The sequence below is a fragment of the Sinocyclocheilus grahami genome, unplaced genomic scaffold (genome assembly GCF_001515645.1).
Source record: "Sinocyclocheilus grahami isolate Dianchi unplaced genomic scaffold, SAMN03320097.WGS_v1.1 scaffold521.1, whole genome shotgun sequence".
In the NCBI taxonomy this organism is placed as follows: domain Eukaryota; kingdom Metazoa; phylum Chordata; class Actinopteri; order Cypriniformes; family Cyprinidae; genus Sinocyclocheilus; species Sinocyclocheilus grahami.
Genome location: NW_015505700.1, coordinates 869,239 through 883,245, shown reverse-complemented (window position 1 = coordinate 883,245; position 14,007 = coordinate 869,239). Strand labels below are relative to the sequence as shown.

Below are 14,007 nucleotides of genomic sequence, written 5' to 3'. Positions count from 1 at the left end.
AATTTAAGATGTGGAATAATTGGCTTCTTTAAGAAGTGATTGAAATTAAAAAGAAGAATGTTTATGCAGTTGAGAATTTGTATATTTTCTGTTTACATTCATGTGAAATACACTAACGGTAAAAAGTTTGAAATAATTATGATTTTGAATGTTTTTGAAATAAAAATACTATAGAACCACTGATCTATTATAGAGATTTATTACATATAGATCAGTCGATAGAACTCATTATAATCAGTGATGCTGTCTACACTGGATGTGGCGCGACACGACAAATCCTGACCGTAAACTGCTGCCGTGTTCTATTTATGACTTGCTGACACAAATTTCAAATGATTTTCAACGGTCGCTTTGTCTCGTCCAGTGTAGACAGACTTTAGCTGTTGCGATGCGGCGCGACACAACAACTGTCACGTCCGGTGTAGACACGGTGTAACGGTAGCCTGTTACATTACAGTACATAAAATTTCACTTACCACATGAACAGAGTAAGGAGAGATGACTGAGGACGATGGCACTGATGGAATGATTTGCAGATCCTCAGTACCACGGACAAACATATAATCTTGTAAAATGTGTGGTAAGTAGCTACTGCCGCTCCATAGTATAAACAGAGTACGTGCGATCTCGAAAGTGAAACTAAAAACGATTGTGCATTCAAAAGCATGATGCCAGTTTCAATGTCAGGTATAATAGCGACTCCCTGATGCCGAAATATATATGTTGTATAATTACCCAATGATATAACTGCGAGGAAAAATTTTGAAATATATATTTTCCTCCCATCTCGTATTTATTCCCTTTAGGGGTTCCGCCTACACGTCATTTTCTTTCCGAACACTGTATTGGGATGCGGGGGGGAATGAGGGAGGGGGGGTCACGATGCTGGCTCAACATCATGATGTCTATCAGCCATCCACGATGGCCGATGGCATCGTCTATCAGCTCAACCCTAGTTTAGACCAATGTGAAAATCAACCCATGTTTTTACACCGCAAACACGCAGAGTTGTAAATGTGAACTGATGGATTGACAAGAAAATAATGCATTATTAAAATCTAAATAATTAAGAGAGTAAAATATATTTGTTATTTAATTAATATAATAATTGATTGATAATTTTATGAATGAATAATTCAGAATTTTAAAATCTGTTTATCAGTATCTGAACTGCAAATCAGGCTTTTTTTTTTTTTTACAGTCATTTGAATTTACACTTTAATATGTTACCACAGACATTGCCCCACTGCTCATATGGTATTAATTTTATTTGTGCAGGTCTTAAAAAGTCTTAAATTTGAGCTTTAAAATCCTACAGATACCCTTACATTGACATTGACCCTGACATAGAAATCATAGAGGTCATGTGACATTTATTTATTTTTTTGTACAGATCTCCTATTGGCTGATCGAGAACGGCTTCACGGTGCTCATCGCGGCCTGTGACACGTTCCGCGCGGGAGCCGTGGAGCAGCTGAGGACTCATCAGCGGCGTCTGAACTCTCTACACCCCCTTGAGAAGCACGGGGGACAGCCCGCCGTACAGCTCTTCGAGAAGGGCTATGGCAAGGATGCTGCTGGGATCGCCATGGAGGCTATCGCCTTTGGTAAAAACCCTGTGACTTTTGAGGAAATGAAACTTTAGAAGGATTCATTTGTTAACACTAACTCTCTCTCTGCAGCTCGTAACCAGGTCTTTGACGTGGTGCTGATCGATACCGCCGGCCGGATGCAGGATAACGGTCCTCTGATGACGGCTCTGGCGAAGCTGATCGCGGTCAACACCCCGGACCTGGTGCTGTTTGTGGGAGAAGCGCTGGTGGGAAATGAGGCTGTGGATCAGCTGGTAGGTGTGATGCCACATATGGCCTGTAGAAGGCACGGCTTCATAATGTGTCAGCCATCTTTGACCAGCAAATATTTCTGGACAATAAAAAGTGCTTTTGCGCTAGGGAGCGCTTGATGTTTCAGAGAGCCATTTATGAACTAAAATAGTGACACATAATGGCCCACAAATGACTGAATTGTGAAATTGAAATGTTTTCTCTTGCCATGAATATAGCCACTGCTGCTGACATGGCGTTAAATCATAAATAAATAATGGCCCACTGGTGCAGTTTTTCAGTAAATTTAATGATACGTTTTCACCATTTATCAACCCCAGTCTGCTTCCACTTATATTAAATTGAAAAGTTGGTCAAAGTTATTGGTCAAAAATGTACACTTGTGTCTTTCAAGGAAAATTTTAGAATGATGAGAAAGTGAGTAAATAATGATTGAATTTCAGACAGGGTTTCTTTTAAATAGAACTTGATAATTTGATGCATCCTTGTTGAATAAAGGTGATTCAAATGACAGTAAATCCATTTATAATCTAACGTGAGACTTATTATTTAAAATCAATGCTGTTCTTCTGAAATTGATAAGCGAAGAATTCTAAAAATTGTATCATGGTTTGCACGATTATTAAGCTTTGATAATATTAAGAAATGTTTTATGAGCATCAAATCAGAATAATAGAATGATTTCTGAAGGATCATGTGACACGGAAGACTGAAGCGGTGTTATTTTAGTATTATTGAGATACTATTATAGTTTAATTATTATTTTTATATTTAGTTTCTAGTTGAAGTTTTATATTTTTATTTGTTATTTTAGTACATCAAGTTAAACTAAATGAAATTGTAACCGTATTTCACAATATTCATGTTTTTATTGTTTTTTTGCTTAAATGCTACCTTGGTGAGCAAGCATCAAAAACAAACAAAATAAATAAATAATACTTTGGGGGAAAAAGTAACGGGTACAACATAGCAACATCTATGTATAATTAATAACATTAGCTATGTTTCCATCACCCTATTTTAATGCGCATTTTGAAGTATCGCATGAGAAACGAGGTTAATGATTGAATTTCAGACAGGGTTTCTTTTAAATAGAACTTGATACCTTTATTCAACAAGGATGCATCAAATTGATTCAGATGACAGTAAATCCATTTATAATATAACGTGAGACTTATTATTTAAAATCAATGCTATTCTTCTGAAATTAAGCGAAGAATTCTAAAAATTGTATCATGGTTTGCACGAATATTAAGCTTTGATAATATTAAGAAATGTTTTATGAGCATCAAATCAGAATAATAGAATGATTTCTGAAGGGTCATGTGACACGGAAGACTGAAGCGGTGTTATTTTAGTATTATACTATTATAGTTTAATTATTTTTTTTATATTTAGTTTTTAGTTGAAGTTTTATATTTTTATTTGTTATTTTAGTACATCAAGTTAAACTAAATGAAATTGTAACCGTATTTCACAATATTCATGTTTTTATTGTTTTTTTGCTTAAATGCTACCTTGGTGAGCAAGCATCAAAAACAAACAAAATAAATAAATAATACTTTGGGGAAAAAAGTAACGGGTACAACATAGCAACATCTATGTATAATTAATAATATTAGCTATGTTTCCATCACCCTATTTTAATGCGCATTTTGAAGTATCGCATGAGAAACGAGGTCGCTCGCTTGAGGTGGTCTTTGACTTGTGCGAAAAAGGGTTGATGCGAATAATGGGAGATGGAAATGCATTTTGCGAATAAATTCCTCCAAGTGCATCAAAAAAGTCGCGACTTTGCGCTATGGGACGGCAAAACCTGACTAACCAGCGGACCGATCTCATTCCACAGCATCCGAAATGTTGTAATGGTCATTCGGAAATGCACGAGCAAAGTCTCTGCCGTCAAAGTATTTCTGTATAATTGTCTTACACGACTGCGTTCCCGAACAGCAGCATTCATTGTGTTTCGTTTGCTCACTCTGAGGCGCAAGTCATTTATTATATATGAAAATGATTATATTCTCCTACTTTTCTTAGTGATTTATAGTGGCAGCTAATCAGGAAGTGACGATTTTGTTCTCTTTGACTTGTTGGATGGAAACGATGCTTGTTCGCAAATGTTTTATGCGATATTCCAGTTTTGCGCATAAGTTAAATTTGCAACTTTGGATAGAAACCCGGCTACTGAGAGACTTAAATCAAACATACCCAAGGAAAAGTTAACGCGGGATAATTCAGCCAATTATAATCAATATTTGGGCTGCACAGGATATCCATGATGGTTACCACTCTCTCACTTGTTCTGTTTTTATTACATGTGGGAAACCTGATATCTGAAACGCAGTCCAGAGCTTCTCAAAAATTCCCAGGTCATTAAGTACCGGGTGTTTTTCGCTTTGTTTTAGGTTAAATTTAATCAAGCACTGGCTGATCATTCCAAGACTGACAAACCCAGGCTCATCGACGGCATCGTTCTCACCAAGTTTGACACCATTGATGATAAGGTATGACCAGAACCCTTTTTTTTTCCATGGCATGTTCTTGTGAAATGGATCTTGGTTAAATATAACTCCAGACCATTTCCTGTAGGTGGGCGCTGCTATCTCCATGACCTACATCACGGGTCAGCCCATCGTGTTTGTGGGCACCGGGCAGACGTACAGCGACCTACGCAGCCTCAACGCCAGGGCTGTGGTCAGCGCGCTCATGAAAGCCTGAGATACAAGACCTGCCTCTGCTGCTCCAGCGGTTCAGCTACAGCTAGATAAGAGACCCTGTGACCGTCTCAGCTTCCTGTGAATACAGACATGCCTACGTGTTAAGTGTTTTTTTGCTTTCCTACAGGTTTAACTGAAATTCAGTTCATATTTAGGATCCTTGTGTTTTGTTCCAGGAAAAAAAGTGTTTCAGTTTAATGAGTGGAAGGAATATCATTTGACTTGAGCTCACCTCGGCAACCATTTTTGATTGACATGCAACACAGCCAATCAGACAGCAGTGCTTTGGTTTTCATTTAAATAATGAGATAATGGAAAGTATTTTTGCACTTTTCTGCATCCGTTCTTTACGATCAAGTGTAATTTCTGCACACCAAAAAAGATGGACTGAGGTGTTATTCCAATGTTATAAGAGAGATAATATATTCTAAATGTATTTTGTCTACTTTTTATTTGATTAATGTAGGTACATTCAGATGATGCCCACAACCCAAACGGTCTCATGATACCACTACCATAGTGCCTCAGCTCATTACTTTAGCCATTGATCTCAAAACTATTCTGTACAAACGCTGCCTTTTCTCATTCTTCCTTTTATACTCAGGCTTATCATGTCTCTGGATATGAAAGGCATTAAAAGGTATTGTAAGGTTTGGTGCTTGAGGTTTGAAGGCGCCTCAGCAGAAAGTTCTAAAATGCTGCGTATACCAAACTATCTGAAGCCCTACAAAATTTTTAATTTGTGTTTTAATTCATTAGTGACTACTGCCATTTTCTTTTCTTTCAGATCCCTTCATCCTTTTATTTTCGAACAAAGTCAGGTCTTAATTCTCCTTCACCTCGTGTTAATTTGCGCTAGCACAATGGCAAGACTGGAGAGCTTCATAGAGAAGATTTGTTGTACTTTGAGAATGTGTAATATTTCTTAAATAAAGCTGCTATTATAGCTTGTAATGATGTGTCATGTTTGGAACTAGTAGTGTGTAATTTCTTGAAGCCTGTTTTTCTGCCACAGGGGGGAAAAAAATCAGATTATATCTTAATTCAGACTTTTTCTTTTTTAGATTCAGAATTACACGATATAAACTCAAGAATTCTGACTTTTTCTCGCAATTCCAAGTTACAATCTCACTTGTGGAAGCAAAATAATAAATTAGTTAATTACGAATTTTGCTTAAATTTGAACTTCCTTGCAGTTGCTCACAATTCAATTTCTTCTCAGAATAGCAAGTTTATATTTATATCCTACATATTCTCAGCTGCAGGGGAAAAAAAGTTAGAATAGTGAGATATAAACTCAGAATTGCGATTTAAACGGTCAGAAGCTAATTCCGTGGTGAAACATACTTCCATAGAATTAACACTCTGTGTATCATTTCTACAGAAATAATACAAATAGGCATGTCTGTTGCATTCCAAAAACAAACTTACCTCATGACTGGTGTGGTCCGAGTCTCTCAAATTAAAGGCTGGTTCTTATGAATCGGTCAAAAAGAATTACAAACCCGCGAGTTATCGGTTTAAATCGGTACAGTCACCAAATTCAGCAGGGTATTACTGAGCTACAGTAACAGCTGACTCACTGACTGGATGTTTAAGATGACGTACATTCAACATTTTCACACAGAAGTGTTGGTGTAGTTGGCGCTAATATCCTCCGTCACGGACCTTTGCCGATTTCATCCCCCATCTCTTTCCCACTTCGCTTCTCGTCTACATGCTGTCCTATCTTAAAGGAAAGGATTCTTAGTTAACCCAAAAATAAAAAAAATATGTCTACTCATTCTCATGTGTTCCAAACCCACTTTGTTCATCTTCGGAACCTGGCGCATGCGATTACGTTCAGAAGAAAGCACGCGTATGCGTCGTGGCTCGTGCTACTCTCCAAAATGGCGGGAAATGTTAAAGGGATAGTTCACCCAAAAATGTAAATTTGATGTTTATCTGCTTACCCCCAGGGCATCCAAGATGTAGGTGACTTTGTTTCTTCAGTAGAACACATATGTTGATGTTTAACTCCAACTGTTGCAGTCTATCAATCTTATAATGCATGGCATTGGAACAAAATCTATGAGAGTAAAAAAAACATGCACAGACAAATCCAAATGAAACCCTGCGGCTCGTGACGACACATTGATGTCCTAAGACACGAAACGATCGGCTTGTGCCAGAAACCGAACAATATTTTTTTTATAATTTCTTTTTTTTTACCTCTAATACACCACTATGTTCAACTGTCTTTGAGCGCGCACGGCATCCGGTGTGTGAGGTGTGTACGCGCTCTGGCGTAGTTTACGCAAGCGCCGGAAGTGATCTCTCGCGCGTATACGTCACTCATTGTTTACACCGTGCACAAACATTGTAGGTACGACGGCTAATCAAAATGGTACTTACTTGCGCTTAGCCGGATTGTTGAAACAGACTTAAAACTAAACGATTACGTTCTCTCGCACAAACTCATTCGGGAGTGGTGACTTTCCACGTATTGCCAACTTCTGAGCCTGCTCGCCTGAAGTTATGGTTGATTGCTCTTCAGCTGGATATCAACACACCCATTAACGTAAACTACGCCAGAGCACGTACACAGCTCACGCACAGGATGCCGTGCGCGCGCTCAAAGCAGTTGGACATAGTGGTGTATTAGAGGTAAAATATGATATACTGTTCGGTTTCTCGCACAAGCCGATCGTTTTGTGTCTTAGGACACCAATGTGTCGTCACAAGCCATTTTTTGGGTGAACTATCCCTTTAACTCCGAGAGAAGAATTGTTGAATAAATTATATTGTTTTTGTTTTCTTTGCACACAAAAAGTATGCTCGGAGCTAAGCAAAACTGAAGTTGAGCCACTGATGTCACATGGACTGTATTATTGATGTCCACGTTTCTGGGTCTGGGAACATTTTAGTTGTGTTGCTGTCTATGCAGGGTCAGAGAGCTCTCAGATTTCATCAAAAATATCTTAATTTGTTTTCCGAAGATGAATGAAGGTCTTACATATTTGGAAAGACATGAGGGCAAGTAATTAATGACAGCATTTTTGAAGTGAACTAACCCTTTAATAAAAGAAAAAAACTAAAGTAAATCTTTAAAAAATAAGTTTTGTTTAGTATGTAGATGCTGATCAATCCACCTTATTTTGCAAAGTAAGCTATTTTCTTTCAATGTATGAGACTGCGATTAATTAGCCTCTATAGATAAATAACCAGAAGTCCACAAACCAGTGTGTTTATGATTACGATACTGAATTAAAATAATATAACAAATACCAGTTTGCTTTATCAAGCAGCATAACGGATTGTTTTTGTACAGCTAAAGTAAATGGAAGTAGGTGACACCGGACGTTTCGTACATTGAAGTTACAAATGGCCGCTCTTGCACGTAAGTTAAACATAAGGTGTGTAGATGTAATTCTTGAAAACACATTCACTGCATTTATGTGCTTTCATTAACAACACCACCACCACATTTGGTACCAAACAGATGCTTTATTTTAAAATAGCATATAAATACCTACAAGATATTTGTGGACAGAGATGATAAAATACAAAAGGTTTATAAACAACTGTTTACATGTCTTTTTTGAGCATTACTGACCAAGCATTTACGACTATAAATGGGGACTAACTGACAAAGTGCAATAAAATGTATTGAAAGTTGTGTGGCTTGAGAGGAATTATGGCATTATATTATCCTCATTAGTCTCGTGACAAGTTCAAGCAGATTCATGGAAGCTGAGATGCTTCTATAAGTAAAGCCTGAGAAATCACATGAATTTTGAGTCACACCTAAGTCACTCTGACGAGGCATTTATTGCATTTCCTCCTCCTTACAGGACAGATTTATTAATAAAAGTAATGTCCCGAGTCATATTTCAAACAATAAAAATGTGTGTACTGTATATTGAAGCTTGTTTCCACAACAGAATAAAAAAAAATTAAAAGGTAATCGCAACATTTTTTCTAACAAATCTGACTTTTTTTCTTAGAGTTCTGAGTTTACATCTCACATTTCTGTATACTGTAATTCTCAAAATACTGTATATGGAAGCTTTTTTTCTGCCACAGAATAAAAATAAAGGTAATTGCAACCTTTTATCTCACAATTCAGAATTTTTTTCTTACAATTTTTAAAAATCCTTATTTTAATTCATTATTTATTACAGCAAATGCTTTTTTTTATTTAATGAGGGATTTTTCACATTATGGTAATCCGAATTTGAAGGTGGGCAGTGTTTAGGTGTGATTAAAATATGTTGCAATGCAAAATTAACCATGTTAACAGTTAACAGTATATACACACTTATTTAGGGATGAAATATGACATGGACATTTCTTGATAATTTTGTGAGATTCACACAATCACCATTTTAATATTGCTGGCGCATTTACTGATGTGAAAAATGGGAAGTGAGACTGCATTACTAACAGTCCTGTTCAAATGTTTTGGTATTTGACAGCTCATGTTTAAGATCAGACTTCCCTGAACATCATTCTTGGTCCACATTTCACTTAAAATCACATTTAAAAAAAATCTCCCTCACTCACATGAAGAGTTTCATAAACATTTTCCGAGTTGCAGGAGTTCACAGTTTGCTTGGTGGTGCTTTTACTGACGCCTTTCCCGTGTGAAGTGAAGCAGTACTGGCGGCGCTCGGTTTAAGTATGAGTCATGGAGAATAAATTACATTTAGATTATTAGACTATCTTCTTTCATCAACGCTACATTTATGCACTGACCAAATCCAATTCTAAAAGTCAGACCTCCTTCACTATTCAAATGGTTAGCGTCCAATAACTCAGTCTGAACTGTGATGCTAATTCACCTCATTTATACAGAAAACACAGCTGGTACCTTCTTCTCATCTGTGAGATCCAGAGACTCCAGCTTGGTCCCTTGATGGGCGGCGTAAATCTCTAGCAGATTGTCAAAGTTAGTGGTGAGGACCAGAGCGCCGCTTTCCATCAGCTGCAGCACGGAGCGGAGGAGATGCTTCCCAACGTTCTCCATCTTACACTCCAGGTCATCAAACACCTCGTAGAGGCAGTCTTTAAAAAAGGTGGAGCGTACATTTCCTGTCCTCTACAGAGATCAAAAGAAAGAAATTTGAGATGAATAGAAAAACAAATCAACTTCAGGAGTATTCAAATAACTCTTCTGGGAATGCAGTTACTGGAGTCAACCAAAGCAGGCTTTTAGAGGGGAAAATAAGCATTATCTTCTTCAAAGGTCTTGAAATGTTCTCTATGGAACACATCAAGAGAAATTAATAAGCACCTTAATTGATGTATTTCGGCTAATCTTGTAGGCAATGAAATTGGCTTGATTTTTACACATGGTGGTGTTCACCAATGCAAACTTCAACCCCGATAATAGGAACCTCATAAGAAACAGAATACTTCAGTCAAATATTTAGGCTATATTTGTAGGTAATTAGAAACTCTGCATAAAATGTTTGATTCCAGAGTATGTGACAGATTGTGGAGAGAGCGCTGAGAATAGAGGAGTTTTGACAGCAGTGCCCTTGTCCTGGTCAGACTCAATCTCATTACACTGAGCTGAATTCATTCTCTGAGCTTGACAGAGGCACATGGAAAACCAGAGACAGCGAGAGAGAGAGCGAGAGAGAGAGAGAGAGAGAGGTGCTGCTATGAATAGCTTGCAGAATCCACTTTCTCAGGAAGAGGCTAATTATCAGCACCTCCACACCTGATGTGAACTAATGCCTCTGATCTCAGAGGTGTAAATGTCTTTCAACTGTTTACACCTGGTATTAACCTCCGTCTCAGTGTCTGATCATATGCGCTCAGCATTAAATACAGATGAAAAAGGGGTCCAAAACTTTCTTATATCAAACCACTCAAAACATTTTCAGGGCTCCAGACTAAACCTAAAACAGTTAATTTGAGAATAAAAATATTCATATGCAAATTATATTTTTTACCAAAATCACCACTGGTGAAAATATGATTTTAAAAAATGCATGTCATGTCTTATTAATTGTATGTTCCTTGAGGAGTAATCTATTATATAATTGTTGTGCTGATGCAATAAAATTAGACAATCTGCAGTAAATGGGTGCCATCAGAATGAAATAGCTAATAAAAAATAGTTTCTTACAAATATGCAGCTTTTCACTTCACAAAACATTATTTGATGAACTGGTAATGATGATTACTTGTGGATTATTGTGATGTTTTTATCAGCCATTTGGACTCTCATTCTGATGGCACCCATGCACTACAGATAAAAAAATAAAGTTTAAAGTTGTGAAAACTACATATAATCTAGAACCTTTATACCATACAAGCCATTGTAAAGATTAGAGGTTTATCCCTTACAGCCTTGATTTCATCTGTGTCGAATTCAATATGGTGTCTACCCTCACTAAGGTCTATTTATCGATTTTATTTTATTTTTTCTGGAGCCCTGATTTGTGTACTCAATGAAAAATAACTGCATTGAGCAACAAGCATTCGGAAATGAGATGAACATGCAATCAATTCTTAGAAGGGTCTGGACTTTTTTGTGCTTATCAACATAGGAACTCAATAACATTGATGTCTGAATCAAAAAAGCAGTCTGAAAGTCTCAAGCGTGACTTATATATATTCATGCCCAAACATGTCAAAGCGCAAAATGTATTTTGACTGGCATCCACTGACTTGCTGCGAACATTACAAAGAATGCATAACTAAATAAATATGTAATGCTGAAGCTGAATGGACTAGCATCTAGTCACAGCATGTTGTTCTGGAGGTGTGAATCCTGGACGCATGTTCAGATTAGCCTAGTTTTTTGCTCCACTGCTCTGCTCATGTGAGGCTCAAGACTCTCACAAGTAGGTTAAATCACTGAAAGATCTCACACTAACAATAACAAACAAACTGAGCTTGGAAATTCACTGGGTGGAGACAGACAGCAGGCTGATGTTTTTCTAGGATAGTTATTTTGTTGATGTGACTTGTTCAGCTACGACCATTCCAGGCAACGAAACCCCAGCAATAGAGCTGAAATTCATTACCTAACTCCCTTTCACAAGTCTAATGCCATCTAAATCCTCTAGTGACACTGGTGGGTTTGGATGCAAATGATACTGAGGCTTGACAATGAAGAACAGGGATAAACCCCTGAGTGCTGTTTTGACGGAGCGACAAAAACAACAACATTGGTGGCATATAGTTCTACGCCCCATTTTGGCTGGAGAGAGAGGAAGGGACTAATGATGGACAAACTCATAGTTGTGCTCTTCAGTCCATGCATTGCCTGGCATTGTGTTCATGATCCACATGTTTATTAGGGATTAACAATACAGAATTTTTTCCTTCAAGATTTTTCCTTGCCCTGCCTACTTTTCACTGATCACAGAAACTGAAACATTGTATGTTTAGCAAAATATTTTAAATGTTATTTTTTATTATTAAATTTATCTTTATATTAACTTTACTGCTACTTTATAATATCAACCATAAAATCCGAGGCTGGACACTATAAATCAATTTTAAACAATCTTCATTTTGATGAATCAATATGAATTCTTAAATCCTAAGATCCATCTTTTAGTCGACGCCGTTTACTGTTGGTGTGTGAACAAAATAAATTATATAAAAATATATGACAAAATATATGAATACATGAAATACAGTAGGTGGACAACCAAAATGCCTATTACCGCCGCAGGGCCACGGCGTTAACTGCAAGTCAGTCGCGTGTTAAAGTTGTTCACGAAACTACTGCCAGGTGACACAAAGGAAAAGTTTGCAAACTGACTGAAATTATGATATTTCGTTTTGTAAACTGAGATCAAATAACGAAATAAAGCAACAATAACATTATAATATAATATTATAACATCCTTTTATTATAACATCCTGTATTTAAACCAAAGTCTCATATTCTAACAATAAATGTGGTTTTTGACACTTTTAAATGTGGCATAACAGATCGCTGTAGCCGCATCAGTTCAAGTGGCACGTGAACCAATCCTTTCTTCCTCTTTACTACTGGTTATTGCACAAAATAAAACATGAGAAGGTATGTTAAAGGTGGGGTATGTATTTTTTCAAAAACGCTTTAGAAAACAAACTTGTAGCCAATCAGCAGTAAGGGGCGTGTCTACTCATGATGTGGAGGAGAGAGCGCTCAGTGCACAGGACGGACATTAGCCGAGCCGAGCGACAGAAAGATAGAGATGGCGGATAAAAAAACAAAAGAGGAAACCGTCTGCGAAACAAAAGAAGGCTTACAATAAGGCAAGAAGTAGGACCTGTGTAAATATCGGATCAGCTTTCCAGCGCTGGAGAGAACTCAAGGAGCGGAAGGACTGCAATCGGACGCCGAGGTTGCTTTGTTTCTTCTAGATAGGGGAGTAACACCGTGTCTACACCGGACATGCCACGCCGCAACAGCTAAAGTCTGTCTACACTGGACACGATAAAGCGACCATTGAAAATCATTTGAAATTTGTGTTAATACATCATAAATAGAAAGCAGCAGCAGTTTTCTGTCTGGGATTTGTCGTGTCGTGCCGCATCCAGTGTAGACAGCATCACTGATTATAATGAGTTCTATAGTATTTTGTCGTGCCGCGCCGCGCCACTCGAGTCCGGTGTAGACACGGTGTAACATTGGTTTTGCTTTGTTTCACAGAACTAATCATTGCTTTTGTTGCGTACGTATGTGTGGGGCGGAGCTATCAAAATAGGGGCGAGACCCTTTTGGGGTAAGGGCGTGTTTGTTTTGGTGATTTGAAATATCAACATTGGCTACCAGAAATCACTTACCCCACCTTTAAATGAAATAGTAAAACATACTGAAGTGTTTCATGTAATAGCTCAATCAAGATGTCAACTGAACAGTTTATAAACTATATGTTATGTAACAGTTACATTTACCTCAAAAAAGCCATTCACTGTCTATAACTTGATAGTCAACTAGACAAATGTAACTCTAGAAAGGTGCATTTTGTATGTATCCATAAAATGTAGTTATAAGACATCCACCATATAAATGTTAATATTTCTAATATCTTTTGCCAAATGCATGCTTGTTAATGTACCATTGACACTAGGGCTGTGCAAATAATCGAATGCGATTTTCATGCGCATCTCGTCAGTAAAGCCGGATCTGTGATTAGTAGTAAATCATTGCCGATTTTGAATGCAATATTGCGTAGCTTGTCAGTGAACTATGGCTATGTGTAGTAAATGCCGCTCCATCTGAAAGCACATGCTGGAGATTTACTACTAATCACAGAACCGGCTTTACTGACAAGATGCGCATGAAAATCGCATTCGATTATTTGCACAGCCCTAATTGACACTTTATTTAACACATGAAAAAATAATTAATAAATAATAATAATATCTATCTATCTATCTATCTATCTATCTATCTATCTATCTATCGAGAGAGAGAGAGAGAGAGAGCGCTTTCAAAAGTGGTAAGA

The 14,007-nt window shown here is 37.4% G+C and overlaps 1 protein-coding gene across 2 annotated transcripts in view; it reads left to right on the top strand.

Moving 5' to 3' along the window:
- LOC107554990 (signal recognition particle receptor subunit alpha-like) overlaps window positions 1–5,515 on the top strand; it is a 19,332-nt gene extending 13,817 nt beyond the window's left edge. For both annotated transcript variants that reach the window (XM_016237674.1, XM_016237675.1), the window contains exons 11-14: window positions 1,394–1,607; window positions 1,683–1,846; window positions 4,250–4,348; window positions 4,434–5,515. In XM_016237674.1, the coding sequence (XP_016093160.1) occupies window positions 1,394–1,607; window positions 1,683–1,846; window positions 4,250–4,348; window positions 4,434–4,562 (606 nt within the window). In that variant the 3' untranslated portion in view covers window positions 4,563–5,515. The remainder of the gene's footprint in view (window positions 1–1,393; window positions 1,608–1,682; window positions 1,847–4,249; window positions 4,349–4,433) is intronic.
- Window positions 5,516–14,007: the final 8,492 nt, after the last annotated feature.